This window comes from Halichoeres trimaculatus, unplaced genomic scaffold, assembly GCF_033239565.1.
Source record: "Halichoeres trimaculatus isolate MK-OKI-2021-1 unplaced genomic scaffold, fHalTri1.1 fHalTri1_scaffold_11, whole genome shotgun sequence".
NCBI classification, from domain to species: Eukaryota; Metazoa; Chordata; class Actinopteri; order Labriformes; family Labridae; genus Halichoeres; species Halichoeres trimaculatus.
Window position 1 is genome coordinate 21981120 of NW_027437189.1, and position 15394 is coordinate 21996513.

General features: G+C 41.5%; 2 protein-coding genes across 2 annotated transcripts in view; one reads left to right on the forward strand and one right to left on the reverse strand.

Moving 5' to 3' along the window:
- The window catches only part of LOC141798896 (putative E3 ubiquitin-protein ligase DTX3), a 29503-nt gene extending 19331 nt beyond the window's left edge, over positions 1-10172 (forward strand). Inside the window, exon 4 of the mRNA XM_074680819.1 lies at positions 8374-10172. The gene's annotated coding sequence lies outside the window, so the exon portion shown is untranslated. The remainder of the gene's footprint in view (positions 1-8373) is intronic.
- rnd1b (Rho family GTPase 1b) lies at positions 1567-12825 on the reverse strand. Its single transcript, XM_074680816.1, has 5 exons — positions 12549-12825; positions 11963-12050; positions 5910-6019; positions 5638-5772; positions 1567-4499 (listed from the first exon to the last, which is right to left on the reverse strand). Exons 1-5 carry the CDS (start codon positions 12666-12668, stop codon positions 4254-4256), a joined length of 699 nt encoding a protein of 232 aa, XP_074536917.1. The 5' UTR covers positions 12669-12825; the 3' UTR covers positions 1567-4253.
- Between the last annotated feature and the right edge of the window lie 2569 nt (positions 12826-15394).

Here is a 15394-nt window from a genome sequence, read left to right on the forward strand (position 1 = left end):
GGTTTCTATTTTAGGTTGTGCTTCAATTTTATATCCCTCAGCTTCAAAACTAGCAGCTCAGCAGACTTCATCATAGCTGTTCAGCAGAATTGCTGAAGCAAATGTGTGCTAGTTATCTTTTCTGTGCTTTCACTTGATCAGGACATACAAAATTAAAACATGCTAAAATCTAGAATTTTAATGACTTTTGCCCTAAAAAGGAAAAAAGAAAACACAAGAAAGAAAGAAAAAGACAAAGAAACTGAAGCTTATTTCATACGAAAGACCAGCTAGACACTCATAATGCCCTGTTTCAAACAGCAAAAACTGACATCACTTTTTATCACCATACATACCTAATGGGGCATTAAGAAGGTCAAGAGCCAGTTTGATGAAGACTGTAGCCAGAGCTAAAAGTGGAGCTCAAACAGACTTGACTGACTTTAATCTTTGTCCCCCTGTCTGAAAACATTTTCACCCTTTCACCATCATCCTGTCTTGTCATGGACTTCACCTGCAGTACAGCTGCTTGCTAGCATTACAAGCGTCTACTGCACTGGAAGAAGAAAGAGTCGAAGAAACACACGGTGTAGTTGGCCTGAGCCACACACTGTGGCGACAGGCCAAAGTCACACACCTCCGCAGCTGTCCCCATCCAGATGTGGTGTGTTTGAAGACAGATGAGAGCAGCAGCCTCGTCTGTCTTCAGAGGAGACAGAGACAGTGGGAGGACTCCCAACAACCTGTAGGTCTGAATGTGTGCCAGTCTGTCCGTCCGTCTGTCTGTAACCCAATCTACTTATGAATGAATGAAAGTGTGACACTGCTTTAAAAAAAACCCCAAATTTAATGCAAAGTGAACTCCAGCTCCAGAGTTGGCAATAATGTTATTAATTTACTTAGTTTTACGTCTGACTGACACATGTTTCTAACCTCAGTGTGTAATGATGACTCCCTTATCATCAGTCACTATGATCTGAAGGCTGAAGTGATGGGAAACGACAGTAATCCCCAGTTCACGGTGATTTTAATTTGCCCTATCATTAATAAGACATGCTCTTCATGTATTCAGCGACACGTAGCCTGTTAAAGACATTATTAGCAGTGATCGAGTGGAGAAGATTAGCACCTTACTTCCTGTAGAGATAATTGAAGAGAGACAGCGCTGCAGACAACCTCTCTCCTTTATTATTATACTATAAGACGCGTGTCATCTGGGAATAAAAAACACAGGTGGGTTCAAAGTCAATGAGCATTAGTTCACATTTCGAAAGGATCTTGAAGGACACTTGATGTGTGAAGCTTTTTAATGTCTGTGACTGATTAAACGGTTTTTAAAAAGTTAATCATAAAAGCATTAAAGCTTTGTTAAGAGGCTGATCTATATATTCAAAGTGCTTTATTATCTCTAAACATGAGTTTTGATTCAAACCAGAAATCATTTTGAGGCTACATGCTAATATTTTGACTTATAATTAATTACTTAAGATTTAATTAAGATAGTAAATGCAATTGTAGTGTTTAGATCATAAACTAAGTTTAAATCAGGACTAAACAATGGTACAGAATTGATTCAAGGGTGCCAGACAGGGCAAGCTTTATTCATCACAGCAAAAACAACAACAAAATAAAATTGGAAAAAAAAATTCCAGATTCGAAAATAGATTTTCAACAACATGTCAATCAAAAGAAAAAAAAGAGGAAATAAATATTCACAACAACAACAATATTTCCATGTGACATCTAGGCAGATGTCTTACAATGATTATAAAACAGAAGACAGTATGTACAATCATACATTTTCAATAGGACATGCTTAGGAGTTTGACTGCACCAATGTACCACACACTGACTACAACACAAAGGCTGCATAATAAGTGACACGGCCTCACATCTGTATCGTCTTCAGAAGGCATCAGCTCCCCAACACAAAGTCAAAATATCAACAGACAAGCCTGGCAATAGATGCATAACTGACTGTGGAGAAATGGATGAGGGGATGTCTGCGTGTGAGCCAGCCCTCTCCGTCCAAACAACCAACCCCATCGCCCGTCTCTGTTTCCTACGCTGGACTGTTGCTAGGCGATGCCGGGGAATGTCGGTGTGTGACCATGAACTGGAAGCTTTTGTGCAAATCACCAGTTTACCCACGACCAGGGTCAGTCCACAGCTGCATAAAGTTGCTACGACCATCTCAGAGGAAGAGATTTCCAAGACAGCGTGGACTCACATTACGTGGACTCACATCATGCTTTAAAAGACCAACAAACAGGCAAAATAAAAAGAAATACACATTTACAAAAAAAATACAAATAATGGAAAAATAGCTTACTTTGGACAGGGCCAGCCTGTGCAATTTGATTCTGTGTTCTCTTTAGTCCCACATTTTGTATATTTTCCACACACTAGCCCTTTTTAACAACATGATTGTTAGGCTTCTGCAGGTTTCTTTGTAGGTTTCTAATTTAAAAGCATGTTCTGCTCACACAAGCAGCTTATTTCAGTCCTACTGTCTCAGCTCTTTTCGTCATGATTGTGTAAAACTGACAGCCAAGTTTAACACCTCCAACTCAAAGCGCATTGCTCCCTCTTATGCAAACACTTCGATCTACGCCACGACTCCATCAGTTTCTCTCTTGTCCAGTTGCTACTTATGCAGAGAGGGAAGAGGAGCACACACATATATAAGCAGCCTCTTTGTACAGCAGAGATGTCTCGATGTCAATGAAGCACTTCAGCGTGACAGTTTTCACAAAGCTGCATCTTTATTCCCGTACAGGTTACCTTTGCATCACAAGCGCTTAAATCATTATTGCTTTATGGTTCAAAGCACAGAGATCAATGCTGCACACACATGTAACCATCAAGCCAAAGATTTAAGCTCGGGAAAGGGTCCAGTTTTTGCTCGCTTGTTGTAGTAACCCACAGTAAGTGCTGCGTATCGAAGGTCGATGGGTTAACGAGAGAGTCCGACATGAAAACTTTAGTCATCTTGGAAGATTAGAGCGAGGTTGGGAATGCTACATCAGATTGTTGCGAATGAGAGGATCCACAGGAAGATTACAAAAGTCAAAAGTCAATGACTTCAAGGAACATGATATGAAAGGCATTTTTCAGAACTGCATACCATTTGAAAATTGTTGAAAACTCAACAATACAATGCTACAAATCCTTTTTTCTGAAGAATACTTAAAACGAAGAGCCAGATTTTCCCATCAGCCAGACTTGAGTAGGTGTAATCCTCTGCTTTTAAATATACCTGACTGATAACCAGCATCAACTCCACAAAAAAAAAAAAAGAAAACACTCGACAGCTCAGCGCTTTGAGCTGTTTGTCTCTCTGCTCCTGGACACAACAATAGCATCTCTTCTCATCTATTAATGTGTGTCTGTCCCTTCACCAAAATAGCATTTTAAAATAGACTCTAGCTGTGACAGCAGAGACACTGGAAGCCTGAATAAACTTCCCTTTATGTTTAGTTTGTCCTCATTTCGTTTTGTACACACTGAACCTCTTCAGGCTCTTCCACTTTTCAGTGGAGCAGTGCGATGCAGAGCTACACAACCGTGCATCAACAATGCATGCAGGTTGAAATAGTCTAGACTGCTGTCTGTCTGCATGGCAGCTTGCGCTCACAGCTCTTATCCCTGCTCTCATCAGCACTGAGACAATGAGAACAGCTCTCTGGGTAATAGCTTTCACTGTGCTCCATCCCTCTGTTCTCTCCCTACATCTCTGTGCTCTCACACACCTAAATGGGGACGCCAGTTACAAGCTATTTCACGCCTAAAGAGGGATTTGCAGGAAGTCCTGACAGTTTCATGCTAGATATATTTTTGTACTTAGAAAAATATCCATTGAATTGTCTGAGAGGCATTTACATCACAAGATTTAACGTCACACGTTGCACATTTCCAATTTGGACAAAATCAACATGTGCCTAGAGATATTAAAATCAGACAGATGTAACACCGCTGTAGTTGCATACTGTTTACAGGTGAAAAAATGACAGCTCCATGATCAAATCTTGACTCATATTGTTTCAAAGCAAGATACAGTAGTGGAAAACGATGGATGTGCGCTAAAAGGTTCAGGAGCAAGTGGACAGCGAGGTGTCCACCTCTTCTGAGGGGTGTTTGGTTTCTGGGGGGGTGAGGGAAGGATCCAGCAGGAAGCCCTGATAAAACCATCGTGCCCACCCCCCCTTCCCCGAGACCAAAGAGGCAGGGGGCTTGGGGTTGCATGTGATGACTGTGACCCCCGAGGTCTCCACTCACATGACCGAGCAGCTTTTGGCCTTCTCCTTCTTGAAGGTGGAGGAGAGCAAATCAGATTTGCTGGGCAGGTGTAGGAGTCTTTTGGAGAGGCGGCGGGTGGGGCTGGATTTGGGGAGGGGCTGCAGCTTGTTGATGCAGGCCATGGCTGCGGTACGGAACACGCTGTGGATGCTTTTTTCAGATGTGAATGCCGAGCACTCCAGATAAGCTTCGGCTCCCAGCTGCTTGGCCATGGCAGAGCCCTGCAATACATGGAGCAATGAGGATGCTGCTTATCACAAGTTTTTATTGTTTCTATTCACACCAGGGTCACTGCAGAAAAGGAAGCAGCTCTCTGAGCTCAGCAAAGACCTGTGAAGCAAGTTACCAATCATGACACACCTTTGCTTATTATTAGGGCTGGGCAACGATTAAAACTTTTAATTGTAATTAATCGCATGATTTCCCTGATTAATCATAATTAATCGCATTGTGAAAGTGCCATAACATCTGTCATGCAAACACTAAATCAGTACTTGTTATACAGAAATAGTTAAATCACATATTTAGTGCAAATCAAATTTACAAAATGTAAATACAAAATTAAAGCTTATTTCCACTGTCAGGGCATTAAAGTGATACTCCGGGATGGAACAAGTTGGGTCCTATCACAAGGTTTAGGGCAGAAATTACCCCTACAGCAGTGTTTTTGTGCAGCAGAAGCCCAGGGCGCTCACACCAAACACCCCCTCCCTGCTCCTCTGCTGGTTTCCTCTGCACTCAGACGGGGCCATATTTTACTTGACCAAAAACACAAATGAACTGACTCCCACCGAAAAACTCTGATATCGGTCTGCATTCACGCTTTGTTTAGAGAATTTTCAGCTCGTTACTTTCACACAAAAACACCGCTAAATAAGGCTCTAGTTCTCATCGTGTCTCTTCGTCCTGGCAGACTACCTGCGTTTGTTTATCTCTGGCATGCCCCGTGCGCGGACTGATACACTAAGCGGCGAGCGCCTTTAAGTTCCGTGGCGTTGCCCCTCTTCTCCATGCTTGTTTTGGTTACTCATCGTGTTTTTCCGCCAATTTCACTTCCGGTTCCACCGCGGTCAGCAACAGACATTTATTAAATAAAAGCATGTGAGCAACATGCACTAATGTGCGATAAAATATTCAATGGCGTTAATGACGTTAACTTGCCCAGCACTACTTATTATTCATCATGCCTCTGCCTTATCTTATTAAGGTTGGATAAAATCTAATATCAATCATAACAATATGCAGTTCAAGATCTTGATCTTGATTTTCCATTAATTCATTTTTCAAAACAATGACTGCAGAATTTATTAGAGCTTTTTGTGCATTTACTTTTAATCCCTCATTGTTTCTCAGTCTTACCTGCTCATATGTCATTGGAGTCTGTTTCTGATTGGACAGCTCCATCAGCGTGCAGACGTCTGTGCGTAGGTCAGTTTTACAGCCGATCAGAAGAATGCGTGTGCTCGGACAGAAGTCCAAAATCTCAGTTTTCCACTGTGGATCAGAAAGAAAAATAAGTTTATGACTTCAACTTACAAAGTATACGGTTAAAAATAGTCTGTAAATATAAATAGCACAGTCTCACGGTACACTTTCGTGCAAAGAGGGCAGCACGTCTGGGAATGATTTACCTTCTTCAGACTGCTGTCCACAGTATCCGGGCGACTGATGTCAAAACATAACAAAACTGCATCTGAGTCACTGTAGCAGAGGGGCCTCACGTTGTCATAGTATGGGGAACCTTCGAGGGAGGAGAAATAATTATTAATACACATGGAGACAGTATCCCACTTTGAAAACACACACAGGCATCATCACACAGCTCGTGTGATGTGCCATCGCTGATTTTATTCAAGCCGCTTTTGACCACAGCAGCTCAAAGAGGGATACATCTAAGCTGCTGTTATGTAAGTTATACATTGCATCATTAAGACTCTGATGCCCTTTTTTATTTCAGAGGTGATATACCTTTATTTGCTTAATACAAGACTAACTATCAAATCAGAGAAGAGGTACACCGATACAAGTTTAAAAATGTTGATAGGCCAATGGTTAATTGTAACGTGTTTTAGACAGAGATCATTTCATTGCAGTGACAGTGGGCAGCTGGGCAGAGACAAAAGTGTGAAGAACAGGAGAGAGAAAATACAGCTGCAGGGATTATCAGCAATCAGCATCACTTCCCTGCTGGGCCTCACTTTTCTGTCCCTGAAACTGCTCCTTCCCAGCTCCCCCATCCTCTGCCGGCATTTTAGATTGAGAGAAGATGACAATCGAGCTCTAAATCCTCATTGATCTCCTCTTGCAGTAGATTACGCAAGTGGAACGGTGGGTCTGGGGGGCAGGCAGACGCTCCCACTCATGCTCAGAATCCTTGAGTAAACCGCCCACCCCCCTCCCAAAAAAAAAAAAAAAATCCTCTGCTAGGCGCGCAATACCTCTAGTCCCCCTGTTACCACAGCAACAGGCGAGGAATCCACCATCTAAATCAGCCATTCCTCCCACCTCTCCATAAAGGCTCGTCTTAACTGCCAATCAATCGTTTTACACCGCACAATCCCCGCCCACCTACTGGGGACATTCCTCCGCTCCACCACAGACACACACCCGTCACACACATTCACACATGCTAACGGCACACCTAATGACACACAAACACACTATTTAAATTTGGCAGTTGCCAGAGGTGCATCCAATCTGTGCTGAGATGAAACAGAAGAGGAGCAGCTCAGTGGGATTAACATGTTTACTTTAGGCTCTGTGTGATTCCCAAAAGGGATTCAGTGTTCTTCTTATAGCTTGCGTTAACAAAGGCAGAGTAATCACTCATTAGATATTACACAAGCATGGTAATTGATTTACAGGAAGGAAAACAATGCATAAGAAGAGAACATATGAAGGAGCACACACAAACATGGATGTGTGCATATGCAGACCAGTTTCATGAATACTTAATGATTCTCCACATTATCAAAGGGTAAAACTGAATTTACCAGCTGCCGAGTGCTGTGAGTGGAATAATGACGAGCTGTGATGAAATTCCTTTGAGCTAAATATCCTGTGGAAAGTAAACATGCTGCTGTAGGAACAAAGGGACGCGCTTGTTGTGTTAATCCTGTGCTTATGGGCTGAATAAAAACTTTGTTTCACCCAAAGTTCAAACATTCTGATATACAATAACTCACTACAGCTGTATGATCACAAAGAGAGCAGACGCTGTCTTGTGAAAAGTGTTAATTCTATTTTTGACCCGACACCTTCAGGCCTGAAGCAGGAAGCCACACTCAGCTGTGAGACGATGCTGCAGACTGTGAAAACTGACACACATTAAACCAGGGAAATGAACACAGCCTGGATGATGAGCCTGTGTGTGAATATGTGTGTGTGGTGACTCTGAGGGATCTCACAGGAGAGAGTCAGAGGCAAGCCGATCTATAAATCTTCTCAATCTCCCACGCAGGACCATCACACAGCCGGGGAAACTGGGTGTGATTCTGCATTAAATGGCCTCTGATTTAAATGCAGAAATCGATGGAGAGCTGCACAGAGGGGTCCCCGAGCCTTTGCAATTAAAGCTGACAAATTAGTTACCCTGCCACTGAAGACTGAGATGGAGGGGATATCTAGAGTCATTTTTATTTCCCCACTTTGATTGATCATCTCTTTCACTCCAGTTGATTCAGTTATTTATGCTTTCCTCAAAGCGGCTGATAAGCTGATATGAATGTGTAAATATTAGCTTTGAAAGCGCCACAGCATGCTGTTTTTGGTATTGTAGCAGCCTCAGAAACTCTCTACTAACACTCCAGGACCTTGATTCTAATCCTGGAAGAAATAGCTTTTTCCATTGTGGCAAGAAAAGATGGTAGAGAGAGAAGAGGGAAAGCAGGGGTGTAGCCTACTGAGGAAGATCACAAAGAGCCCTCCTATGCCATTAATCCTTCACCCCCTGCAGTCTGATATCACAGCGCACCAGTCTCTTCCCCTCCTCTTCTTTAATGCAGCAACCCAAAGAGTGTCTTAGATAGACAGATCAATGCACACACTGAGCCTGAGCATGCTCCCAATGTTCCCTCTCTCCCTTTCTCTCAACAGCATGCGTCTACGACAGATGGAGAGTTTCTGAGGCATGAAACACGGAGAGAGGAAGAAAAATGCATAACCGAATTCCTGCGGCTGAGCTTGATTCCATCCACTTTGATGATGTGATGCCCAGAGCTAAGTGTCGGGGTGGAAAGTGGGCCAGAGCAGAAGTAGGCTTCACAGTCCAGGACGACAGGTTTGTTGGAGTGCACAGGTGGGGGAGGGGGGACACTTTTTTTATATGTACTTTTTTTGTTTCTCCAGGTCCTAAATAAACAGAATGACAGAGCCCATCCTCATCATTAGCACACTCCTCTCCTACAGTGAGAATACAGGGGTCAGACAGATTAATGATCTGCTGATGGTATGACTCACAGATTTGGGGATGAGAGCAGCCCAGCCCCCCACCCACACTCAGCCAGCTGGGAGATGCTGCTGCCGCTGCAGATGATAACTACGAACCAAAAAAAGAACCTCAAAAAACACACTACATTGCATCAGAGGGTTGTTCCAGGGTTTCACATGCCAGAGCCGGTCAGAATCATGGTTTAAGACCACCGCAGGGAGCGAGAGGCCGCGTCTCTGCTCCTGAACATCAGCACGTCTGAGCTGTTAACAAGCTTTGCTCTGTAACTCCACACCGTCACAGCTGATCATTCTCTGCATTTTCAAGTCAAACCACAGATTTAAAGAATTTCAACTAAGCTTTGACATGTACTTGGATGAGAGTTTGTTTCAATGGCAGTCCTGTAACTACGAAATAATCACAGTCCCAGAAGTAAAAATCTGTTTGAGGCTTAATCATGAAGATTCACCTGGCCTGATGGATAAAATCTGAATTTAAATCAACCCATACGCAATAAAAACCTTCTTATCTCATTTTTTCATTCACTAATCATGATACCCTGTTTAATTATAGTTAAAACATATGAATAGTGAAAAACGGCAGACAACTAAGTACCTAAACTGAATGTCAAACTAGAGTTAAATTAGAGCATTGACAGGAGTACACACCAATACCAAACGCTGCAGCCAGTATTGTAATCAACCTTACCACAAATATTTTGTTTTCTGAAAGGCAAACCACTCATCATCAGTCTGAAGTTTATAAATGACAAATTACCTCACAGAAATCAATTTAAATGATTGTCTATAACAAAGATACTCTTTGTCAATAACTGAGTTTGTTTCATCAGCTTATATTTGCAGACAGTGGCTTCATCACAGATCACTTCCATTCATTAATCATCCCATGAATGGTTTCAGATACAATATCCTCTTAAACACAGAGGCTTCATCAGCAAGCCCACTCAGCCTGAAATAAATTACTCACTTACGAGCTTCATTATTCACTGTACACGACTAACAGTCACTGTACACTTAACCCCCCCCCTCACACACACATACACACACACACAAATATCTGATGAGACTGAGCTGATTAAAACTGGTAGATTGATTTTGGTCTGTAAATCCATGAAAGGGCCCGAGAGAAAGAGCAGAGGATGAGGTCAGACCAATCGATGAAGGGGAGTGGGGATAATGAGGAGACCCTCTTTGAGTGGTGGGCCGCAGAGACACAACTCCACACAAAGAGGGCAAATTATAAAAAAAGAGAAAGGAAGTAACTCAATCCAAATCATATTCATCTGAATCATGAAGAACAGTGAGGCCAATCTGGCTCCATTTTATCTGTCGACATTGTGCTGCATGATTGGATTTGATTGTTGTTCCCTGTGATTGAGATTAACTTTTAACTTCAAGAGGGCATGGGAGAAAGAAAGCCAACAAGGGTCAACAGAGGGGAAAAAGACACATGACAAAAAAGGATGGGCAGAAAAGAAAGGGGTGGTTAGGAACAGAAAAGAAGAAGAAGAAATACTAGAGAAGAAAGAAAGAAAGAAAGAATGAAAGAAAGAAAGAAAGAAAGAAAGAAAGAAAGAAAGAAAGAAAGAAAGAAAGAAAGAAAGAAAGAAAGAAAGAAAGAAAGAAAGAAAGAAAAAAAGAAAGAAATTAAGAAAATAGGAAAGAAAGAAAGAAAGAAAGAAAGAAAGAAAGAAAGAAAGAAAGAAAGAAAGAAAGAAAGAGAGAAAAGAAAGAAAGAAAGAAAGAAAGAAAATATGAGAAGAAAGAAAGAAAGAAGGAAAGAAAGAAAATATGAGCGAAAGAAAGAAAGAAAGAGAGAGAAGCAAGAAAATAAGAAATAAGAAAGAAAGAAAATATAAGAGAAAGAAAGAAAGAAAGAGAGAAAAAAGAAAGAAAGGGAGAAAATAAGAAAGAAAGAAAGAAAGAAAGAAAGAAAGAAAGAAAGAAAGAAAGAAAGAAAGAAAGAAAATTCTTAAGTTTCCCAAACTAGTAACAAAAATGAATAAATGGGGGAAAAATTAAAGTAACAAAAGAAAAAAAGAAAGAAAGAAAGAAAGAAAGAAAAAGAAAGAAAAACAAAAAAAAATGATAAAGTAAAAAGAAACAATGTGGAGAGAAAGAAATAGAGACAGAAAATGGATCAGTAAGTGTCTCAAAGCAAGGGGGTCATTCAGAGAGGGTGGCCCATCGGTCCTATTCACAATCTTAATCCCCGGCATCATGCTCGCCTAGTGGGTGACCCAGAGCAGCATATGGAGGGGAATGCAGGTCACCAGTGTTTCTGAGCTGCCTCTTGTCTGTCTGCTCCAGAAAACCTTCCTGCTCAACAGGATGCCTCTCTATGTGCTCATCATCATCATCACCATCATCATCCGCACTGTGCACCAAGCCCACTTCTGCTGGCCCAACCAAAGGTCCACAGTCTGGGATTAAAGAGCAGGATTTGGTCTGGGAAAGGAATTACACTTTTTTTCCCCCCTGTTTCTACTTTTGTAACAGAACCGAAAAAAAAACACGATGAATACTGTATCATCTTCTACAAGTGGGTCTGTTACATAAAGGATTTGTTGTTCATGACCCAGTGAGGACGCAGATACACAAAGCACAAGTGTGTGTTTGAAGAGTGGAGCCATTGTGCAGTGAGCATGAAGGGAATCAAACAGGTGCTGCAGACGCGTGTACACAGTATCCAGGTCAACTCTCTGAGCAGCAGATCCCCCGTGGAGACGCACACTGACACATTGACCCTGTTTTTCACGCTGAGTGTAAATGAACATATGATGCACAGAGTCAGCGATGAGAGCCAGTGTAGCGGAATAATCACTCTTTGTGCTTAGTTTCCGCAAAAACACATTAGACACAGAAATAAACTTGCATATGAGCAAGAGCTTCTACCTGCCATGTGCAGAAATGACATGACATTTGTTGCCTGTAAATCGGAGAATTACAAATTAAGTCAGACTGAAATGCAACAAGTGTGCATTAACTGTTTCTTTGTGTTGGCATCACTTTCACCTAGTGCCAGGAAAAAAAAAACATTTATTGCCCTTTAAAGAGGAGTATCTGGGCAGAAATTCTTGTGGCTCTCCTTTCTGCACAGACAGTCCCTCATTACATTCACAGCACATTGCCTAATATCCCAGCCTCCTCCAGTGCTGCGGGCAATTTGCAGGCCATGATAGGCCAAACAGACAGACGGAGGGACAGACAGACACTAAGGTGATAATCAGTTTACCTGAAGTATCCCATAGACTGAGCTCCACGCGCTGCTCCTCTAGCTCCAGACATGCTGTGTAGTTTTCAAACACCGTGGGCACGTAGGTCTGTGGGAGCAATTAGCAGCATGGTGTTATTAGTGGTGAGGTGTCAGTCTGTCAGTCAGCCAGTCACAGGTAATGTAATTAAATGGGATAAATATGACAACATGAAAGCAGGCTCTCAGGGAGCGATTAAATAATGAGCCGATGAATAATTCCCAAAAACTGAAGGAATCTCGGATCAATCAATCACTTGCTGCTGCAGCATCGATCGATACAACATGAGCTACCAGAAATCTATAAGGAGTGCAGTTCCATACTGTGACATGCAGATAGCTTATGCATTCAAAAGTATCACGGTAAATGCATATTATATAAACCAAGAGCAGAAAATTGGAGGAAAATGCGCCAACAAACTGACTCTGCAGCAGACGCAGAGATTTTTTTTTTTTACAGCCGCATTGAATCACTTCACAGAATTTAAATTCATCACTAACGAAACAGAGAGACTGTGTGATTTTTTTGGCTCATCTTTTCCCCAAAAGAAGCTAAATTAAAGCTTACCTCTGGATAACAATCCTTCGCCAGCACTTGCAACATCGCCGTTTTTCCGCATTGAACGTCTCCCACGAGCACCAGTTTACATCTCACCACCAGCGGCTGTGTATTCCTCCTTTCCTTCATGGTGTTAGCGATAATGATCCGGTAAATTCCTTTGTAATCTAAGAGAATAACGTACAGCGTGAATGAACAGCAGCAGATCAGCCCAAAAAATCGTCCCAGTGGATCGTCCGGATGTGTGTGGCTCTCCGTGGAAGCTCGCTGTGATCTGATTGAATTTGCCACTGCGGCTCTTTATACAGGCGAGCAGCAGCCAATCAGAGCGCTCCATTCCACAGGCTCTCACATCCCCTCGGTGAGCGCAGAGAGATGTTCTCAGAGAGCAGGAACACGTTGTTTCGCCAAGGATGAGAGAACAGCTGCCATACATGTAGAGATTTTGTTGAATTACAGATTAAAGGACAGACAGGGTTGGGCCTCTGTTTATTTATTTGTGCTCACAGCAAAATAAGTAACGTTTAGTAATGCACAAGTTGAATTTCACTACATGTGTTCAAACATGAGGTTTGAGGGCAGTCTGTCACCTAAGATTTAAATTTTGTCACCTGGGGGAGCTGTCACTTGGCCTGTCTCGTCTTAAGTGATTGATTACATTGACTCGACTGGCTGGATCAATGGCCTGTCACCAGCTAAGGACAATAGGGGCTGATAGACCAGACTACAGTGGAATAATTAGATAATTTTATCCAGGGCTTGACATTAACTTTTTTGCTCACCAGCCACTGTGGCTAGTGGTATCCCTGAGTTACTAGCCACTCAGTATTTTCACTGGCCACAATTTGTTGTTGGATAATTATGCTCAATATGATTAAAGCTGATGATGACATGCTAAAGTTTACTTAAAAAAGATTTACAACCTCTTTAAATGTAAATGACTCCTATGCACACTCAAAACAAGACTACACCAATGTTAAAATCCACAGGTCCTTAATCAGGTATTCAGCTCTGATAAAGTTGTGTATAACATTGTGCTCCTTTCATATGAAAATATGCAGTCTATTAAGACATAGTAATTAAAATAGTAGTTTGTTATTGCTTATAATAAAATGGTAAAGGGGATTAATTGAACTGATAAAAACTCAGCAAGAGACACTGTCTGCTTAAATATTTATTAACGATTGTTTATTAAAATCATTTTTTTTTCATGAGAATGACAATGAAGAGAGGTAAATCAAATTTCCTCAGAGCTTTCATCATCAGTCATCTTTTTGCTTCTCTCTGTGCTCCATATTTGAGATAAAATTCAACCTGCCTCAGTGGCCAGTGGTGTTACCAGCCACTGCCGAAATCCACCCGCATTTGGCTGGTTGGCTGGTGTTAATGTCAAGCCCTGATTTTATCTGCATTACAGAGAATAGATCATGTTGGCCAAACAGCTCAGTTGTCTTGTTTCTGACCTTTCAAAGCTGGTCAGAAACGGTCTGATTTGGATGCATGTTGCAGTCTATGTCACGGTCTCTAGGGAAAAGCACTTTAAAGACATCATAGCATTAGCAAGAAATTTACAAGAAATCGAGTTGTGTACTGCACTCAATTGTTTTGTTTGCTTTTTTGTGTCTTGTTCCCGCAGAACAATCACAATATGAACAAAAGCTATTATTTTAAGTCTGATGCATAAACACTGTTTGGGACTGTAGGTGTTCAGTATATTTCCTAGTTTTCTATTTTTCATCCTATTTTTTTTCAATAGCAAACCATCTCTACCTAATAATCTTAGGAAATCTCATATGACATGAAACTTGGAATAAAGCACTAGGCTCCAACAATATAACGTTTGGGTTCCCAACCAAAAATCGATGTCGGAGTGAAATGGCTGCTTCATGGATATGGTCAATAAGCAGTCTGACCTGTGTCATGGTGACTCTCAGGTCAACCCCAGCATGGTGTCACTGTGGGATGGTGTGTGGCCCCTGGTAGGTGACCAAATTGACTGCTCTCAGGGTTAGGTCACAGTTCCTTCCTCTTACCAGTGCATGTGAGACCACTTGAGACTCTCAGGCACTGACTTTCACACCTTGAAGGTCATTATTGTATGGAAATAGCATCTCATTGTTAGGAAAAGGAGAGTTAAATGATAAAAGTCAATTAGCCCCCTTCCTCCTGTGTCTGGCAACACACTGGCTAATTTATTTACTGTTTCAAATCAAAGTCGTTGCAGTATTTGCCCTGGTAGGTCAAAGCAATTTGCTTTAGCTCACAAAAAGCCTGCATCCATCTTTCCCCATGCTGGGATCTGTCTGTGTTTTTACAGCTCAGAGTATCCTGTTGTCATCACACACAGCTCCAACAGAGGGGGATGTGTCTGCAGGTTGAGAAGAGCATTTCTGTTAGCATGTCATCACTTCAACAGGAGAATTTTCAGAACTGCATATTTAACTTTACTCATGGAGCTTTTTTGTGTATTATGTTTTATTAAATGTTGCAATATTTTATTGGAGGCTACAACAAGCTGCAAAACATACATCAAATTTTACTTTGAACTAAGTACCAGTTAAAAAGACTTTAATTTTTTTTTTTTTTTTAAAGTTAAAGTTATTTTATGTAAATTCCCAGAATCAGTAAACACTAGATAAAGCCTGTGTGTTCCAGGGTGGGCTAATGCTTAAAAACAGATGCTGTTAGCAGAGTCACAGTGAACAGTGTTACAGAGTTACATTTACCAGATATTTCTTCAGATGATTTCAGGTGTATAGTTATAGGATTATACTTGGTTTCTTGTTTTTTTGTATTGCGTTTTAAACCCATGACTTGAATCCTCCATCTGAATTTAAGGGGAAGAAAATGTTTGT